Source organism: Aspergillus karnatakaensis (assembly GCF_047715665.1).
Source record: "Aspergillus karnatakaensis strain CBS 102800 unplaced genomic scaffold BJY04scaffold_53, whole genome shotgun sequence".
NCBI lineage: Eukaryota > Fungi > Ascomycota > Eurotiomycetes > Eurotiales > Aspergillaceae > Aspergillus > Aspergillus karnatakaensis.
In genome coordinates, this window is record NW_027395765.1 from 1 (window position 1) to 13029 (window position 13029).

Sequence of the window (13029 nt, forward strand, 5' to 3'; positions counted from 1 at the left end):
ATTAATATTCTTAATTAATATTCTTAATTAATATTCTTAATTAATATTCTTAATTAATATTCTTAATTAATATTCTTAATTAATATTCTTAATTATTATTCTTAATAATTTAATAATTTTCTTCTTTTTTATATAATACTAGACTTATTTAGTAAATATTAGGTCTAGGTTAATTAATATATTAGTTATAAAATAAGAAAGGTTAACTAGGTTAACCCCAGTCTTTTTATATATTAAATTATTTAATGATATTATTTATAAAATATATTAATAAATATATAAATTAATATATTATATAGTTAATCCCTTCTTAAGATTATATTATAATATTAATTATAGTTAATCCCTTCTTAAGACTATATTATAAATAAAAAAATTAATTAATTAAAAAAAAGTTATTTTTTTTCTAATTCCTAAAATTAATAGGGACTTAATAATATTAACCTATAAAAAGGTATTATTATTTATTTTCTTACCTCTTAGGGGCCTTATTAATTATTAATTAAAAATATTATTTTATATATTTCTTTAATTATATTAAGATAAAGAAATAACTTACTTTAAAGTTTATATTATTTTTTACTTATTTAATAAAAAATCCTTATTTAATTATTACTTAATAATAAATAATATTTTTTTATAATATATAAGTATCCTTCAATTATATATAATAAAATAAGATTTATATTATTATTAATATTTTTTATTAAGGGCTTAAGATTATTAACTAAGCTAAATATCTTAAGTTTAAAAAATTTATATAGTTTAGTTATTAAGATTTTTTTACATAATAATTATTATTTTTTCCCTAACTTAATTTTTTTTATTAAGTACTAGGATACTTTATAATCTATATTATTATAATTAAAGCAGGCCTTTTATTTATAGTATTATACTTTTTATAAGGTTACATAACTTTCTTTAAGCTTAACTTAATTTTTAAGATATTTTTAAAATTTATTTAGATTTTTTATTAATTTTTTATATATAGTATCCAGGTCTATTAAATTACTAGTATTTATTAATTAATATATACTAATAATAATATTACTTTATTTATATTCAGTAAATTATTAGATAATTATATTGATATTAATAGGTTTATTTTAATTCTTAACCTACTATATTTAAAAAAGCTGTCTTTATATTACTAATAAAGTATTAGATAATTACCTTATTAAGAGATTAAGATTTTGATTAATTAAAGATAATAAAAAGCCTAGCTTTATAAGCTTAAATAAATATAATACCCTAGATATAATCCTTAAAATATTCTTATTTTTTATCCTTATTTATAAATTTACTAAAATCTTAAGGATTTAATTCTTAAGTTATTTAAGGGTTATAATAATTTTTTTTATAATATAACTTTTTTATAATCTTCACCTATTTCTAACTTATTCTTTAAGTTTTTAGATAATAAGAAAAAACTTTACTTTTTTTTAAAAATTATTATAAAGTAAGAAAGGCTTTTATTTAAAAATAAAAATGAATATCTTATACTCATTAAGTTATAATATTATTATTATACTTTTTATTATTTTAAATTAAGCCATAGATTAGTAGTTTTTTTCCTTATATTATTAAGATTAAGAACTATAATAAAAAAAGTAATAATTAATAAAGTAGCCTTAAGTATTTTTATTAAATTATTAAATTTTATTAAAGTTAATTTATTAATATTTAAATAGTTTAAAGTAATAATTATTCTTATAATTCTTTAAAAAAATTATTTAATTATAAAATAAGTATTATAATCCTAAAATTTTTTTATAAAACTAAATATAATATTAAATTTTTCAATATTCTTTTTACAATATTATTTTAGATATTAATTATAAGCTAAGGCTAGTTTCTATTTAAAGTAAAAAATTAAGGATTTTAATTTTTTTTATAATAAATATTAGGGCTAGGATTCCTAGTTAATAATTAAGTTATTAGGATAATATACTAAAAAAAGAAAAATTATAATATTAATTAATACTTTTATACGCTTTTCTACTACTTATAAATAATTATTTTTATTTTTTAGTAAATATTAGTTATCTTTATTTATTTATTTTACTAATTTTAGGGCCTTTAAAAATATTTCTAGGATTATTCTAGTATTATATTCTATTTTATTAAATATTTTAGTAACTTTAAATAGTAAAAATTAAATTAAAAATAAAATTTACTTAATCTTATAATTTTTAAACTTATTTAAAGGTTTTACTAAGTAAACCAGAAATATATTACTAAATATATTAACAATTTATTTAATAAATATAAAGGTTTTAAAATACTAGTCTTAAAGTTAATATAAATATTAAAAACTTTAAACTACTTACTTACCTATTTTTAAGAAAGGTAAAATTATTTATAGCTTATATAGTTTTCCTAAAAGTAAATAGAAATAAAAGTCTCCCTTTTAAACTTTTAGGATCTATCTAAGTTATATTAATACTTCCAAGGTATTGAATCATAATTTATATTTCTTCTATTTACTAAGCAATAATATTATTATCATATTAATTATTATAAATTAAGATTTATACTAGATCTCCTAGCTTTTATTAATTTTTTTCTAAATTATTAATAATTATAATAATTAGGGGGATACTAATAATACTTTTTTTTAATTAATTACTAGATTTATTAAAAACTATATTAAAATAGTAATCTTAGCTTAAGTTATTGAAAACTCTTACTTTTTTTTCTATAAAAAAGTTATATTTATTAAGAAAATATTATATATTTTTAATAATATTATCCTAATTATTTATCTTAATCTCTTCTTATATAACCTAAAGATCTAGGTATTATATTAGCTTATTATAAAAAAATCTCAAGTTTAGTCTTTAAGATTCCTTATTTAATATAAAAGTTAATATGATTAAAATTTAGTTTAATCAATAATAAGGAAAAATATCTATTAATATTTTTTTAAGTTATTTACTAGCTTTCTTTTTTATAAATAATTATTCTTATTTTTTTAATACTAGTTAATTCTTAAATATTTTATAGCCTTTTATTAAATTTTTTAACACCTATCTAGAGTCTTGTTAACAATATTAAAGCACTAAATCATAAAGTAATATAGGATTTTAATATAGGAAAATTAGAATAATAATAGACTACCCTATATTTAAAAAAAACTTAGTATTCCTAATTAGGTACTTCTATTTAGGGTTAGTGCCCTGTACCCCGAGTCAGACCCCCGAAGACATGTTAATATGCACAAAAACGGCAGATGGCCCCATATCAAAGCCATTTACAGACCACACATCAACTTTCACCTGGCCCAGTGTGCTGCCCTTGGTGAGGACATGTCTACAGAAGGCGGCAACTCGCAAAGCCTGTGGGCGATTTCCGCATTCAAAGACTGCCAACCTGACTTGAAACGACGATACAAGAAAGGCCATATGGTGGTAAAAAACGTCCTCCTGTCGCAAATAAACAGAACATATCATTGAGGTTAGGGCACTTTCCGGCGGTACTAGTGCAGCCTTAGGCTCAAAGATCCGCGTACTGCGGGAGGTGGTCCCGCCATAATACTCACGAGGGGAGACATAAGGCGGATTTGATATGAGTATGTCATACCGGGGTGCAAGAGCTGGAGTGCCATATAAATCCAGTTTACCCGGGAAGCCACCGTGTCCATACTCGAGCACATTGCTTTTTTGAAACTCAACTTCATCCAGGGCGCGTTCTGACAACAGTCCCAATGATACATTTCGCCGAATATTGTTTCTCGCGAGTTTGATAGCCGCAGTATTGATATCAATGCCAGTGATAGATAGCTTTGGACAGTGTGGCGAGAGAAGAGCATGGAGCAGTAGCGGTATGCAGCCAGTGCCTGTACACAAGTCTATGATGCGAAGGGGGCTTTGATCGTTTCCGTGCGCATGTCTCAAGCCAGCCAGTATCAGGTCTGCCGCTCGGATGGTTATGGCTTCTGTTTCATGCCTAGCAGTCTCAATTGTTAGAGAAGACTGAATGCCCTGGGCACATCTAATTGAAGGTCGTGGTACCTCGGAATCAACACACCCTTCGTACATTGTATGTCGAGGTCCCCGAAAGGCTGATCCCCAAGTATGTACTGTAAAGGCACCCCTTTAGCGCGAGATAGGCACATCGACCTCAAGAGTCTTCTCCACCCAAGAGCATGCCTGCTCGTCCTGTGTTTCCGGAGTATTGGTCTCGGCCCGCAAATGAGTAACGCCCTATCACGAAGCCAACGTAGCTCATTTTTTGCCGAATCAAGCGTACGGCATTCTTTTAGTAGAAGTGGGAGGAGAGGATTGCGCTGATATGCTTGGAGGATTAGCTTTGTTGTGATTCGAGGCATTTAGTCTTTTCCCCATGCAATATCTCCATTGAGTGACGGGTGGCAGAACCTACTTAAGGTACCTAGGTACGGAGTAACCTTATCCGGATCAGTGCCCGCCCTACATGCCTGTTTTTCGTTCTGATAGGTCAAACCTTCCAATGTAATTTCGGATCCACCCTTTCAAGTTGCACTTCAGGACCCAACCGTCAGACAAATTAAATACAGGTTTCCTCTCAATGCTACTGAAACGTTGATAAAATGCCGAATCTGTCTTTATAACTCATGCTCTCAACTATATACTCTTTACATAACCTCAGTGTTGAGCCCCCCGTCAGACCCGCCCACAAAGCACAAACCCCAACACTGTAACACCCAAAAAGAGATGCTTGGTACCATCTGGGAGACCTCTCAGTGTTACCGCTGCGCCTGTGCTTGGTGATGGCACAGTCTCCTCCGAACCATCGGCTACCACGGATGTCACTGGGTTGGATACCTCGGTTGCACTCGGCACGGCTTCGTCGCCGGTCCCAATCTCAAGAATGTTGCTCTCCGTTGAGTTGAACCTTGTATTTGCTAGCGAGATCTCATTGTTTGCTAGGTCATACACGACGTATGCGCTGCGTAAAAACGTATCACCCAGGACGGCAGTGCTTTCACCGGCGGGAACGATACCGAAGATACAAGCACGCTCACCATTCCAGAAGCGAAGGTCGCCGGCATCTATGATGAGCTCATCAATGCCAACCGTTATTTCAGGGGATGAGAAGGTGAAAGTTACATTGATGCTCTCCTGAGCCAAACTGCACGGTGCGTAGCCAGCCCCAGTGGATGGCTCATATGTGACCCCAAGCTCGTTGTATATACCTTCCACGACTGAGTCCGGTAAGTAAGACAGAGAGCTCCCTGAATCCAAGAGAACTGCAGCAGGTAGCGCATCTGATGACAAAGAATGATGTCTAGTTCCAGTACGCGTTGAGATATCAGTGAGCACTATTATTAGCTCTGAGTATCCACCGTTGACGCTTTGTATGGGCAGGGTTTCTAGGTCGCCCTGGAACTTCTCAGTATCAACCCCTCCGAATAGTACCGAGCCTGTATTTGCCTTGAGGTCGTTCAGCCAGAGGCTATAAGCGCTTGACTGAACTAGCCCATTCTGTACTAGCGACTGAGGGAGGTTGGGATAAGCTTTGTCTTCAATTTGAGCAACCTGAACTTCGTTTGACGGGTAGCCGATACCCAAAACTCCCTCTGAGCCGGAATGGGTTAGCTTATCGATGTTATATCGAGATGGCACACATGCTCAGTTGGACATACCTGCGGAGCTAGACGAGTACCCGATTCCAAACTGAAAGTCATTTATTGTTGCACCCCCAATGCGTAGGGTGTCTCTAACATAGTCTCCAGCTGCGCCCGATCCGTCGGCGTAACTAATGTTGAAATCAGAGGATAAATATGCGTATGATGAAGACAAGTTGGGGTTAAAAGACCCGGAGACGTGGCATGGGTCCTCTGATGAGGAACAGAACGTTGAGTTCGCAGCATTGCACCAGAGGTCACTGCTACCCGTATCGAGGATCAAACGCAGGCTTTGTTCCGGTGTCCCAATGGTGATGTTGCAAAAGTAGAGCGTCTCCTGCCATGTTGTCAGTATAGTCAAAAGTCACAGAGGTGGCCTGCCAACGTACTTCGTTGTCAATTGCCTGCAGAATTGTTTTATCACGCTTTCGCCTCATTTGATCTCTCATAACGGGATCCCGGGTTCTACTACGGTGGATGTCGAACGCAACGACTGCGGGTGAGTCCCTCCTTCGGAGCGTCAAGGAGCCTCCCCAGCATTGCGCAATCAAAAGGGCACATATCAAACTGTGGGCTTTCCACATCGTGTTCGGCATGTCTTCGCAACCAATTTCTTATGGATGGGAGACTGGAATAGACTGTGCAAGCGGCTACAGTTGGCGTTATTCGTGTATCTTGGGGGTGCCTGTGTTGATGTGGCCCCGACGGCATGTAGCTTGGGAGGATTGAAGTCGTCGTTGAGTGAATATCTAGGGTGGTAAAGCCTTGGGCATGATGGGCATTTCTATGAACAGTTTTTTGTTCGCTATTGCTTTCAGAACGTATGGCTGGGGCCCATGACCAATGGTTCTGAGAGTTACCTCCCTGTTGCTGTCGTCATCGGTGAGTATACTAGTATTTCAGACTGTGTAATCGCTTGAACTTGTCTTACCTCTTTTTCCACTCCTTCAAGAATTGTTACACTGGTTGTTCGTGGGTGTTTGGCATTGATATGTGCTGGGAGGCATTAATACTCCATGGGCTGCTTTTTTCCTTTACATACGAGAAAAGATAGCCAGGGTATATGTCTTGCACATCACTACTCACTAGGCCTTTTGCAGGGTATCCGGATTACTTGTAATTGTCTAACAGATACTAGAGTAGCACAGATCGAGACCCCACAATACCTATTATTACTATCATACTAGTCTAGTATGTAATATGTATGTACTATGTGCCCACTGCCGAAAACAACGTAAGCTCTGCCAAGTCGGACCGGTCGGAAACCTTAAGTATTTGCCGCAGCGCCGCTCCCGGCTTCGAGGTGGGGCCAGCGAAGCCGCAAATCGCTCCGTGAGTCTGTTACTCCGTCATCAGGCAACACTCGAAAAATCTTGTTATCTTCCATCAAATACTTGCAAGTCTTCATTTCGTTCTTGTGTATATCACTCATCTAACCTATATTTCGCGTGCTCTGTGTACATTCGTGTGCTGGCCCTTTCCATAGCAGAAAAATTCTAAAATCTACATGCCCTCGGTATCACAGCTGGGAATATGCGTCAGGCTGGTGTCAAGATACTGGATAGGTAGGTTTTGGAAATTTGTTTTACAAAGTACGGCGGTCATAGATTAAGGTTCAGTGATTCATAACCCCATGGCTTCTCGGACCTTTCTCATGGTTATTTCGGCGTTGGCGCGCGCCTCTCGGGCCCCCTGCTCTGCGACATCGTCCAAGTGTTTGTTGTCCTCCATGAGTGAGTTGTACTTTTCTCTGATTGGAATTAGCACCTCCGAAACCCTCTTAGACAGGTGTTCCTTGAGTGCCCGTGGGCTAGCTGAAACGTAGGATAAGGCAATTTCGCCACACGGTTTTCCTTCTAAGTGGCTCAGAATTTCTATCAAGTTAGATATTCCTGGTCGGCGTATTGGGTCGTAAGTTATGCCTGGCTCTGAATCCGTGAGTGCAACCTTGACCTTCCGCCATACATCCTCGGGAGAATCAGTGAGGATGATCCTTGATCGGTCGTCGACGTGAGACTTCGACATCTTGAGCTTTGGCTCCCTCAAGGACATCACTCTCTTTGCAGGTGCTGAACGTAGTTAGCTTCTGAAATCGACCACCGAATGCAAGAGGATATGGAGTTTCTAACAGATCAGCGCTTCTGGGGACGGAAATATTGGCCCGTAGAGGTGATTGAAGCTGTTCGCTGTATACCTGGAGAACTCTAGATGTTGCTTCTGGTCTTCGCCAACCGGAACATGGGTAGCCCTGTGCCATATTAGTATAATATTCATGTACTCGAGCGTACCGAGGTCCGTACCTATGTACCAATATGTCCGCCGCTTGAAGCACGGGATAAGAAAAGAGGCCGAGGCGTAATTTGGAGCGCACCTCCGAGTCATCCAGACTTGTGTTTTCCGGCAATTGAAGTTTGCTCTGGCGAGTAACAGTTACACTTTGCCGTAATGACCAACAGCAGGATTGCCATTTGCAGTACTCATGTGGTAGACGCTTACCTTCCACTGTGTCATTCGAGAAAGGTAGCCCGTGGATGCTACGGTACTTAGAATCCAATATAACTCTGCGTGGTGATGGACCTAGAAGGCTTATTATTAGTGCGTTAACAGGTTTTCCTTGAGCACTGGCTGGAATACAGCAGACTGATAAAATATAGTTGCGCGATCCGGATTTAGACCAACAGCCACCAATGTCGCGAGAGCCTCCTTCCTCCATTTTCTGAGCTGACGTCTCTCTTGAGGTACTGTCAGTGCATGTAAATCGACGATGGAGAATATCAACTTGGTGTCCAAGGCGGCAGCATCCTGAAGCTTTACCCATTCTCGTAGAGCCCCAAGATAGTTTCCCAGATGCGGCACACCAGTCGGTTGGATTCCGGAAAAAACAGTGATTCCAGTACAAGGTTGCGAACTGTCCAAGCTCTTCCATCTTCGAATAGGTTTTCCAGGCGCGAGCGAGGGGGCTTTCTTAGAATTGATGCTGGTGAGCACCATGCGTGTTGGAAGGCCATGGCCATGCTGTCCAGCCGTAAAACGCATAGTCTTCTGATGACTGAAGGCTCCCACTCTGATGCTACGTATGTACCAAGATGGCTCAACATAAAAGAGTGAGCTGGAGGAGGCGCGCTTTTCCACACACGTGACCGGGGCCGAGATGGACCCGGACCGGTGCAATTAGCTTGCTTTACCTCACTCATCCTGTACAGTTCGGAAGGGATTGTTATCGTCTACCCTGAAGCTAGTTACTTAAATAGAAAGACACTCCGAAGTGATGTAATTCACGAGATATATAGAACGTAAGAAATAGTGTACAGGTGTTGAAGCAATCAATGAGCAGTAGCTCATGCGAGCTCACCCGCGACGAACATCAGTCAAGGGGCCCTTTTTTAGTGATAGTCGTTCCTTCCCCAAAAACTCGGACAGCGTTGCCTGGGATTCTGAGATTTCGCCTTCGCGACGACCAAACCGCGAGAACTGCGCCTCAAGACTCTTTTCAACATCGGGAAGAGCCTGGTCCATATTATTCGCGGTTTCTACTTGGAAAGCTGCTGTTAGCCAAAGTGATGCGGTAGTGAAATAATCGGCCTGAATAATTGGTCTTACCAATGCTCTCATATTCCCAAAGGTTTGCCTTCATTCCAACTCCATAGAAGGCATGCTTGCGTAAAAATGCAAGCCATGCTTGCACGGATTGGGAATCACCATCCTTGATTTGTATCAACCGACGTAGGGTTATACGTTCAAAGTTTTCCTGACTTTTTTTGTGTACGAAGTTGCCTCGAGGGAATGTCCATCGTTCGACGTGCTTGGGCAGGGGCACAGGACCGGAGACTGAGAGGCTTAGGTAATAGGCAGCACGGAGAGCAAAGTCTGCGAAAAACTCAAGATTTCGCACACTATAGGATCGTAATTGGAGGTCGCAGACTGGGAGTCCATATTCGGCCTTTCTCCGAAGGGGACGTAGATACAAGGCTTGGACGCTCCTCGGCAACCGGGCGTTAGAATTGATATAACTCAGCCGTTCTCCCCTGTAATTGTTGTGAGTTAGGTGGTGTCCTACAGCTGCACCAGCGGGCCTGGGGGTAAATTGGTGTGACCACGAACCATTCCTTGACTGGTAAGTCGATAGGCGGCTGCGGTTGTATTCGCCTAGGTTCATTAATGTCAAGTTCTCTGAAGGAGGCAAGAAAGTGTACTAACGTTCCGTCTGTGTTTTCAATCCCAGATGCAGCAGGCTGCGAGGCTTCAACATCGCTGGGCTGAGTAGATGAGCTGAAAGGCCGAGAAGCCGCAGCAAGCTGGGTAAGGTTGGTATTGAATATCCATGTCCAGAGCTAAGGTTAAGGAAGAGTTACCTGAAACGTCCTGGTCGCTCGTAAAACGAGCTTATGTGGTGATAATAGTGACATGTTTCTCCGCTGGCGTGTTGTTCACCTGGGCAGTCTGCTTCCAGAGCCTGATAAGGATTTCTGGTCGGGTTACTCAAATCGCGACCGATGCAGTTTAGCTTGATTGGGTTCTTAACACTCGCTTCATTCAGCACTGAGCAGTCAGCGGCCGCCTCCCGGCTGTGACCGCCTTTTATCGGAATTTCATCCTACTTGCGGTAATCCGTAGGGTACCTGCATTGCTACGATCCTCGAACTTGGATTGTGTGCAAGGAGATTGTTTTTTTTACTACGGAGTAGACAACCTTGGAAAGTGTCACTGGTTGTCGATCGTCTGGGAATTTTCGAGGTTGCGACTGCTACTAACACCGACTATGGATGATTCTAGACCCCCTTTGGCGTTCGAGAGAGCAAATGAAGCCTTCAGCTTCATCAAGGACCTTTTACCGGCTCGACTGCAAGCTCCTCGTGTAGCTATTGTATGTGGTTCTGGCCTAGGTGGGCTTGCGAATACAATCGATAAGGAATCACGCATAGAAATCGACTATTCAGATATCCCTCATTTCCCTCATTTGACTGGTTAGTCTCAAATTGCTTGAACTTTAGAAACTACAGAATTCAATCAGCTCACTCAACAAAAAGTCCCTGGACATGCAGGCAAGCTGGTTTTTGGTCTTCTTGACAAGCAAGTCCCGGCGGTTTTGATGGTCGGCCGCGCTCAGTAAGATTACCCTCGTCTCAGCACAAAGAGCGGCTCGCTAAATTTTATACATTTTCAGCTACTACGAGGGTCATTCTATAGATCAAGTGACATTTCCTATTCGTGTATTCAAGCTGTTGGGAGTTGATACGGTCGTTTGTAAGCAAACCGCTTCCTATCGATTGAAAGCACTCAGCTTCGAGTTGACTAACGATTGCGGGTGCATTAGTAACCAACGCCGCCGGAGGGTTGAATCCAGACTATGTGGTAGGCGACATCGTACTACTAAATGATGTAAGTGATATCTGCTTGTTATGTGAAATATTCGTCTAAATTGAGGTGTTTCAAAGCACATATTCCTGGCTGGTTTAGCGGGCAACCATCCGTTGAGAGGTCCCAATTGCGAGGAACTCGGCCCTCGTTTTCCGCCTTTGTCGGATGCATATGATCTCGACCTGCGTCGCCAGGTGCATGAAGCCTGGAATAAGGTCATTGATCCGGAAAGCAAACGAAGATTACACGAGGGTGTATACGCTTATGTTGGGGGACCAAGGTAAGTTAGCGCCCAGCAACGCGTTCGGTATGTTCCTAAGTCAGAGCCCAGCTACGAGACTAGAGCGGAATGCCGGATGCTCCGACAGCTAGGAGCGGACGTTGTAGGCATGTCCACCGTGCCCGAGATCGTCGTTGCGAGGCATTGCGGTATTCGAATTATAGCACTCAGCCTCGTAACGAACAACGCGGTGCTTTCCCCCGTTCCGCGCGGTGATGATCACCTCATTCAAGGAAGGGACGTGAAGGAGCTCGACGCCATCCTGCAAGAAGGCAAGGCCAACCATGAGGAAGTACTCGAAGCCGGCCGGTTAGCCGCCCAGGATATGCAGGTCAGTGTTCGGAGCCCAAAAAGAGCCTCCAGATAGTGAATAACAAATCTCTAGAAACTCGTCGTTCATGTCGCCTCCGACATGATCAAGGGCAGATGAACCAACTGTACTTCAAGGCACCGCTGAAGTCATGGTTGTTCGACATGTCACCGAAGACGCAGGTCAGCTTGTCCTAGCAATCGCATTAAGAATCATGTGGCCGCTCACTGTCTATGCCGTCGGGTAAGGGCAGACAGATTAATTATCCCCGCATCAACGTTGATTCTTACCGCCATTTCTTTTGCTTCGCAAACTTTTGTAAAAGGCCTTCTTGCCACTGGTTTTTCTTCCTTGCACATCGTGATATCTAGATTCGAAGCGTTTGGTTTCTTTCTCCAGAACCAAAGCCTCCTCAACAAATGTTTTCTTGCGATCACGCTTGGCGATACGCCCACTAAAGAATTCAGTGGGGCCTTCAATAATCGTTCCCACCTGCGAAAATTTCGGAAGTTGTGCCTTTGCGTTCTCTTTTTTGTAATGTCGTTTGGGGTCCAGTATAGACCGCATGCGCAGGAGCTGCAGATCCCTTTTCAACTCAGGCGTCAGATCCGTCTTTGGAAGATCAAACCAGTCACTGCCTGCCGTAGGTTTGTCCTAGGGGTCATGGTAAGTAAACAGTGAAGGACAAAGAAACCCGAAAAGAATCGTGGATAGAGAAAGAAGCTCAGAGTAACTATGAAACAAAAGTGCTCTCATTGAAACAGCGCAGCCCAAGACGGGCTGTAGAGACTGCATCAAGCGCTTACGCGAAGACAATTTTTTTCCTCATAGCAATTGAAGGATGAAGGAAATAGCAAGCAGGTTGTGCTGACTTGAAGGAACCGTTGTGCTCACCTTTTTTGACGTGACCTTGGCAGTTTCTCTGTTCCTGACTAGAGGCAGAATGCCAGTATTGACCGTGGAACCCAGTAATCGCGTTGTATCGACAACTGCAACCTCATTGTGATGTTGGACATAGGGCTTCAAGGAACTTGACGACAATTTTGGGATACTATGGTTGTAACCATCAGCACTCATCGATGATCGTGATGGGCTGATTTCAGGTACATACTTTGGCAGAGCCGTCTCAGGCGAAGGAGCGGGTGAGGCTGGGGTCGGGCCATCATTCCGAAGCCGGTGCTCTGCCTCAGCAAGAAGCTGCTGAATCTCGTCGTCCATGATCGATATAGCTTTTAGATCAATTTAACCTGGTGTTGTGCTCATTTACGGGTCGGAAAAGAAAGGGCTAGCATAAAATGAAAAATGTGTTAAGGGAAAGAAAATCCGGATGGATGGGTAGCAATTTATACTTTGAGGAGCACAAAAGGATCCATGTGATGCTTGTCTGGCCAGTCCAGAAAATTTCTGTTTGTGGGGCGAGCTTCGACTCAGCGACTTCTTTCGTCCTGCTGACTAATCAATATGTGTTTACCT

At 40.3% G+C, this 13029-nt stretch overlaps 6 protein-coding genes across 6 annotated transcripts; 1 reads left to right on the forward strand and 5 right to left on the reverse strand.

Moving 5' to 3' along the window:
• Positions 1–3106: 3106 nt before the first annotated feature.
• BJY04DRAFT_197315 (S-adenosyl-L-methionine-dependent methyltransferase) lies at positions 3107–4358 on the reverse strand. Its single transcript, XM_073712481.1, has 2 exons — positions 4014–4358; positions 3107–3948 (listed from the first exon to the last, which is right to left on the reverse strand). Exons 1-2 carry the CDS (start codon positions 4328–4330, stop codon positions 3192–3194), a joined length of 1074 nt encoding a protein of 357 aa, XP_073567447.1. The 5' UTR covers positions 4331–4358; the 3' UTR covers positions 3107–3191.
• A 257-nt stretch (positions 4359–4615) lies between these two features.
• Positions 4616–6192, reverse strand: BJY04DRAFT_230442 (pepsin-like aspartic protease; the record flags this gene model as incomplete). The annotated part of the gene is made up of 4 exons (XM_073719300.1): positions 4616–4675; positions 4731–5560; positions 5627–5945; positions 5998–6192. The coding sequence occupies 4 exons, from the start codon at positions 6190–6192 to the stop codon at positions 4616–4618; spliced, it is 1404 nt and encodes a 467-aa protein (XP_073567448.1).
• A 633-nt stretch (positions 6193–6825) lies between these two features.
• On the reverse strand, positions 6826–8738 carry BJY04DRAFT_197327 (tryptophan--tRNA ligase MSW1). The gene is made up of 6 exons (XM_073712482.1): positions 8243–8738; positions 8105–8185; positions 7909–8024; positions 7738–7856; positions 7228–7677; positions 6826–7173 (listed from the first exon to the last, which is right to left on the reverse strand). Exons 1-5 carry the CDS (start codon positions 8642–8644, stop codon positions 7232–7234), a joined length of 1164 nt encoding a protein of 387 aa, XP_073567449.1. The 5' UTR covers positions 8645–8738; the 3' UTR covers positions 6826–7173; positions 7228–7231.
• Positions 8739–8862: 124 nt separating this feature from the next.
• Positions 8863–10149, reverse strand: BJY04DRAFT_123686 (mitochondrial 37S ribosomal protein uS10m). Its single transcript, XM_073708380.1, has 5 exons — positions 9961–10149; positions 9806–9903; positions 9710–9754; positions 9209–9633; positions 8863–9138 (listed from the first exon to the last, which is right to left on the reverse strand). The coding sequence occupies exons 1-5, from the start codon at positions 10012–10014 to the stop codon at positions 8957–8959; spliced, it is 804 nt and encodes a 267-aa protein (XP_073567450.1). The 5' UTR covers positions 10015–10149; the 3' UTR covers positions 8863–8956.
• A 1-nt stretch (position 10150) lies between these two features.
• On the forward strand, positions 10151–11753 carry BJY04DRAFT_123713 (purine-nucleoside phosphorylase). The gene is made up of 7 exons (XM_073708381.1): positions 10151–10572; positions 10636–10714; positions 10773–10852; positions 10923–10987; positions 11044–11246; positions 11298–11577; positions 11632–11753. Exons 1-7 carry the CDS (start codon positions 10368–10370, stop codon positions 11674–11676), a joined length of 957 nt encoding a protein of 318 aa, XP_073567451.1. The 5' UTR covers positions 10151–10367; the 3' UTR covers positions 11677–11753.
• On the reverse strand, positions 11508–12938 carry BJY04DRAFT_123683 (Fcf2 domain-containing protein). The gene is made up of 3 exons (XM_073708379.1): positions 12668–12938; positions 12451–12607; positions 11508–12210 (listed from the first exon to the last, which is right to left on the reverse strand). The coding sequence occupies exons 1-3, from the start codon at positions 12772–12774 to the stop codon at positions 11830–11832; spliced, it is 645 nt and encodes a 214-aa protein (XP_073567452.1). The 5' UTR covers positions 12775–12938; the 3' UTR covers positions 11508–11829.
• Between the last annotated feature and the right edge of the window lie 91 nt (positions 12939–13029).

Excerpts from the sequence above, each read along its gene's own strand:
- BJY04DRAFT_197315 (XM_073712481.1), bottom strand. The coding sequence starts at position 4,330 with ATGCCTCGAATCACAACAAAGCTAATCCTCCAAGCATATCAGCGCAAT. Across the intron at positions 3,949-4,013 it reads AAGGGTGTGTTGATTCCGAG|GCATGAAACAGAAGCCATAA; the intron begins GTACCACGACCT and ends TGAGACTGCTAG.
- BJY04DRAFT_197327 (XM_073712482.1), bottom strand. The coding sequence starts at position 8,644 with ATGCGTTTTACGGCTGGACAGCATGGCCATGGCCTTCCAACACGCATG. Across the intron at positions 8,025-8,104 it reads CTCGAATGACACAGTGGAAG|AGCAAACTTCAATTGCCGGA; the intron begins GTAAGCGTCTAC and ends GTTACTCGCCAG. Across the intron at positions 7,857-7,908 it reads GCGGACATATTGGTACATAG|GGCTACCCATGTTCCGGTTG; the intron begins GTACGGACCTCG and ends AATATGGCACAG.
- BJY04DRAFT_123686 (XM_073708380.1), bottom strand. The coding sequence starts at position 10,014 with ATGTCACTATTATCACCACATAAGCTCGTTTTACGAGCGACCAGGACG. Across the intron at positions 9,904-9,960 it reads GAGCGACCAGGACGTTTCAG|CTTGCTGCGGCTTCTCGGCC; the intron begins GTAACTCTTCCT and ends AACCTTACCCAG. Across the intron at positions 9,634-9,709 it reads GACTTACCAGTCAAGGAATG|GGGAGAACGGCTGAGTTATA; the intron begins GTTCGTGGTCAC and ends CAACAATTACAG.
- BJY04DRAFT_123713 (XM_073708381.1), top strand. The coding sequence starts at position 10,368 with ATGGATGATTCTAGACCCCCTTTGGCGTTCGAGAGAGCAAATGAAGCC. Across the intron at positions 10,573-10,635 it reads TCATTTCCCTCATTTGACTG|TCCCTGGACATGCAGGCAAG; the intron begins GTTAGTCTCAAA and ends CTCAACAAAAAG. Across the intron at positions 10,988-11,043 it reads ACATCGTACTACTAAATGAT|CACATATTCCTGGCTGGTTT; the intron begins GTAAGTGATATC and ends GGTGTTTCAAAG.
- BJY04DRAFT_123683 (XM_073708379.1), bottom strand. The coding sequence starts at position 12,774 with ATGGACGACGAGATTCAGCAGCTTCTTGCTGAGGCAGAGCACCGGCTT. Across the intron at positions 12,608-12,667 it reads CCTGAGACGGCTCTGCCAAA|TATCCCAAAATTGTCGTCAA; the intron begins GTATGTACCTGA and ends TTACAACCATAG. Across the intron at positions 12,211-12,450 it reads CCAAGGTCACGTCAAAAAAG|GACAAACCTACGGCAGGCAG; the intron begins GTGAGCACAACG and ends CATGACCCCTAG.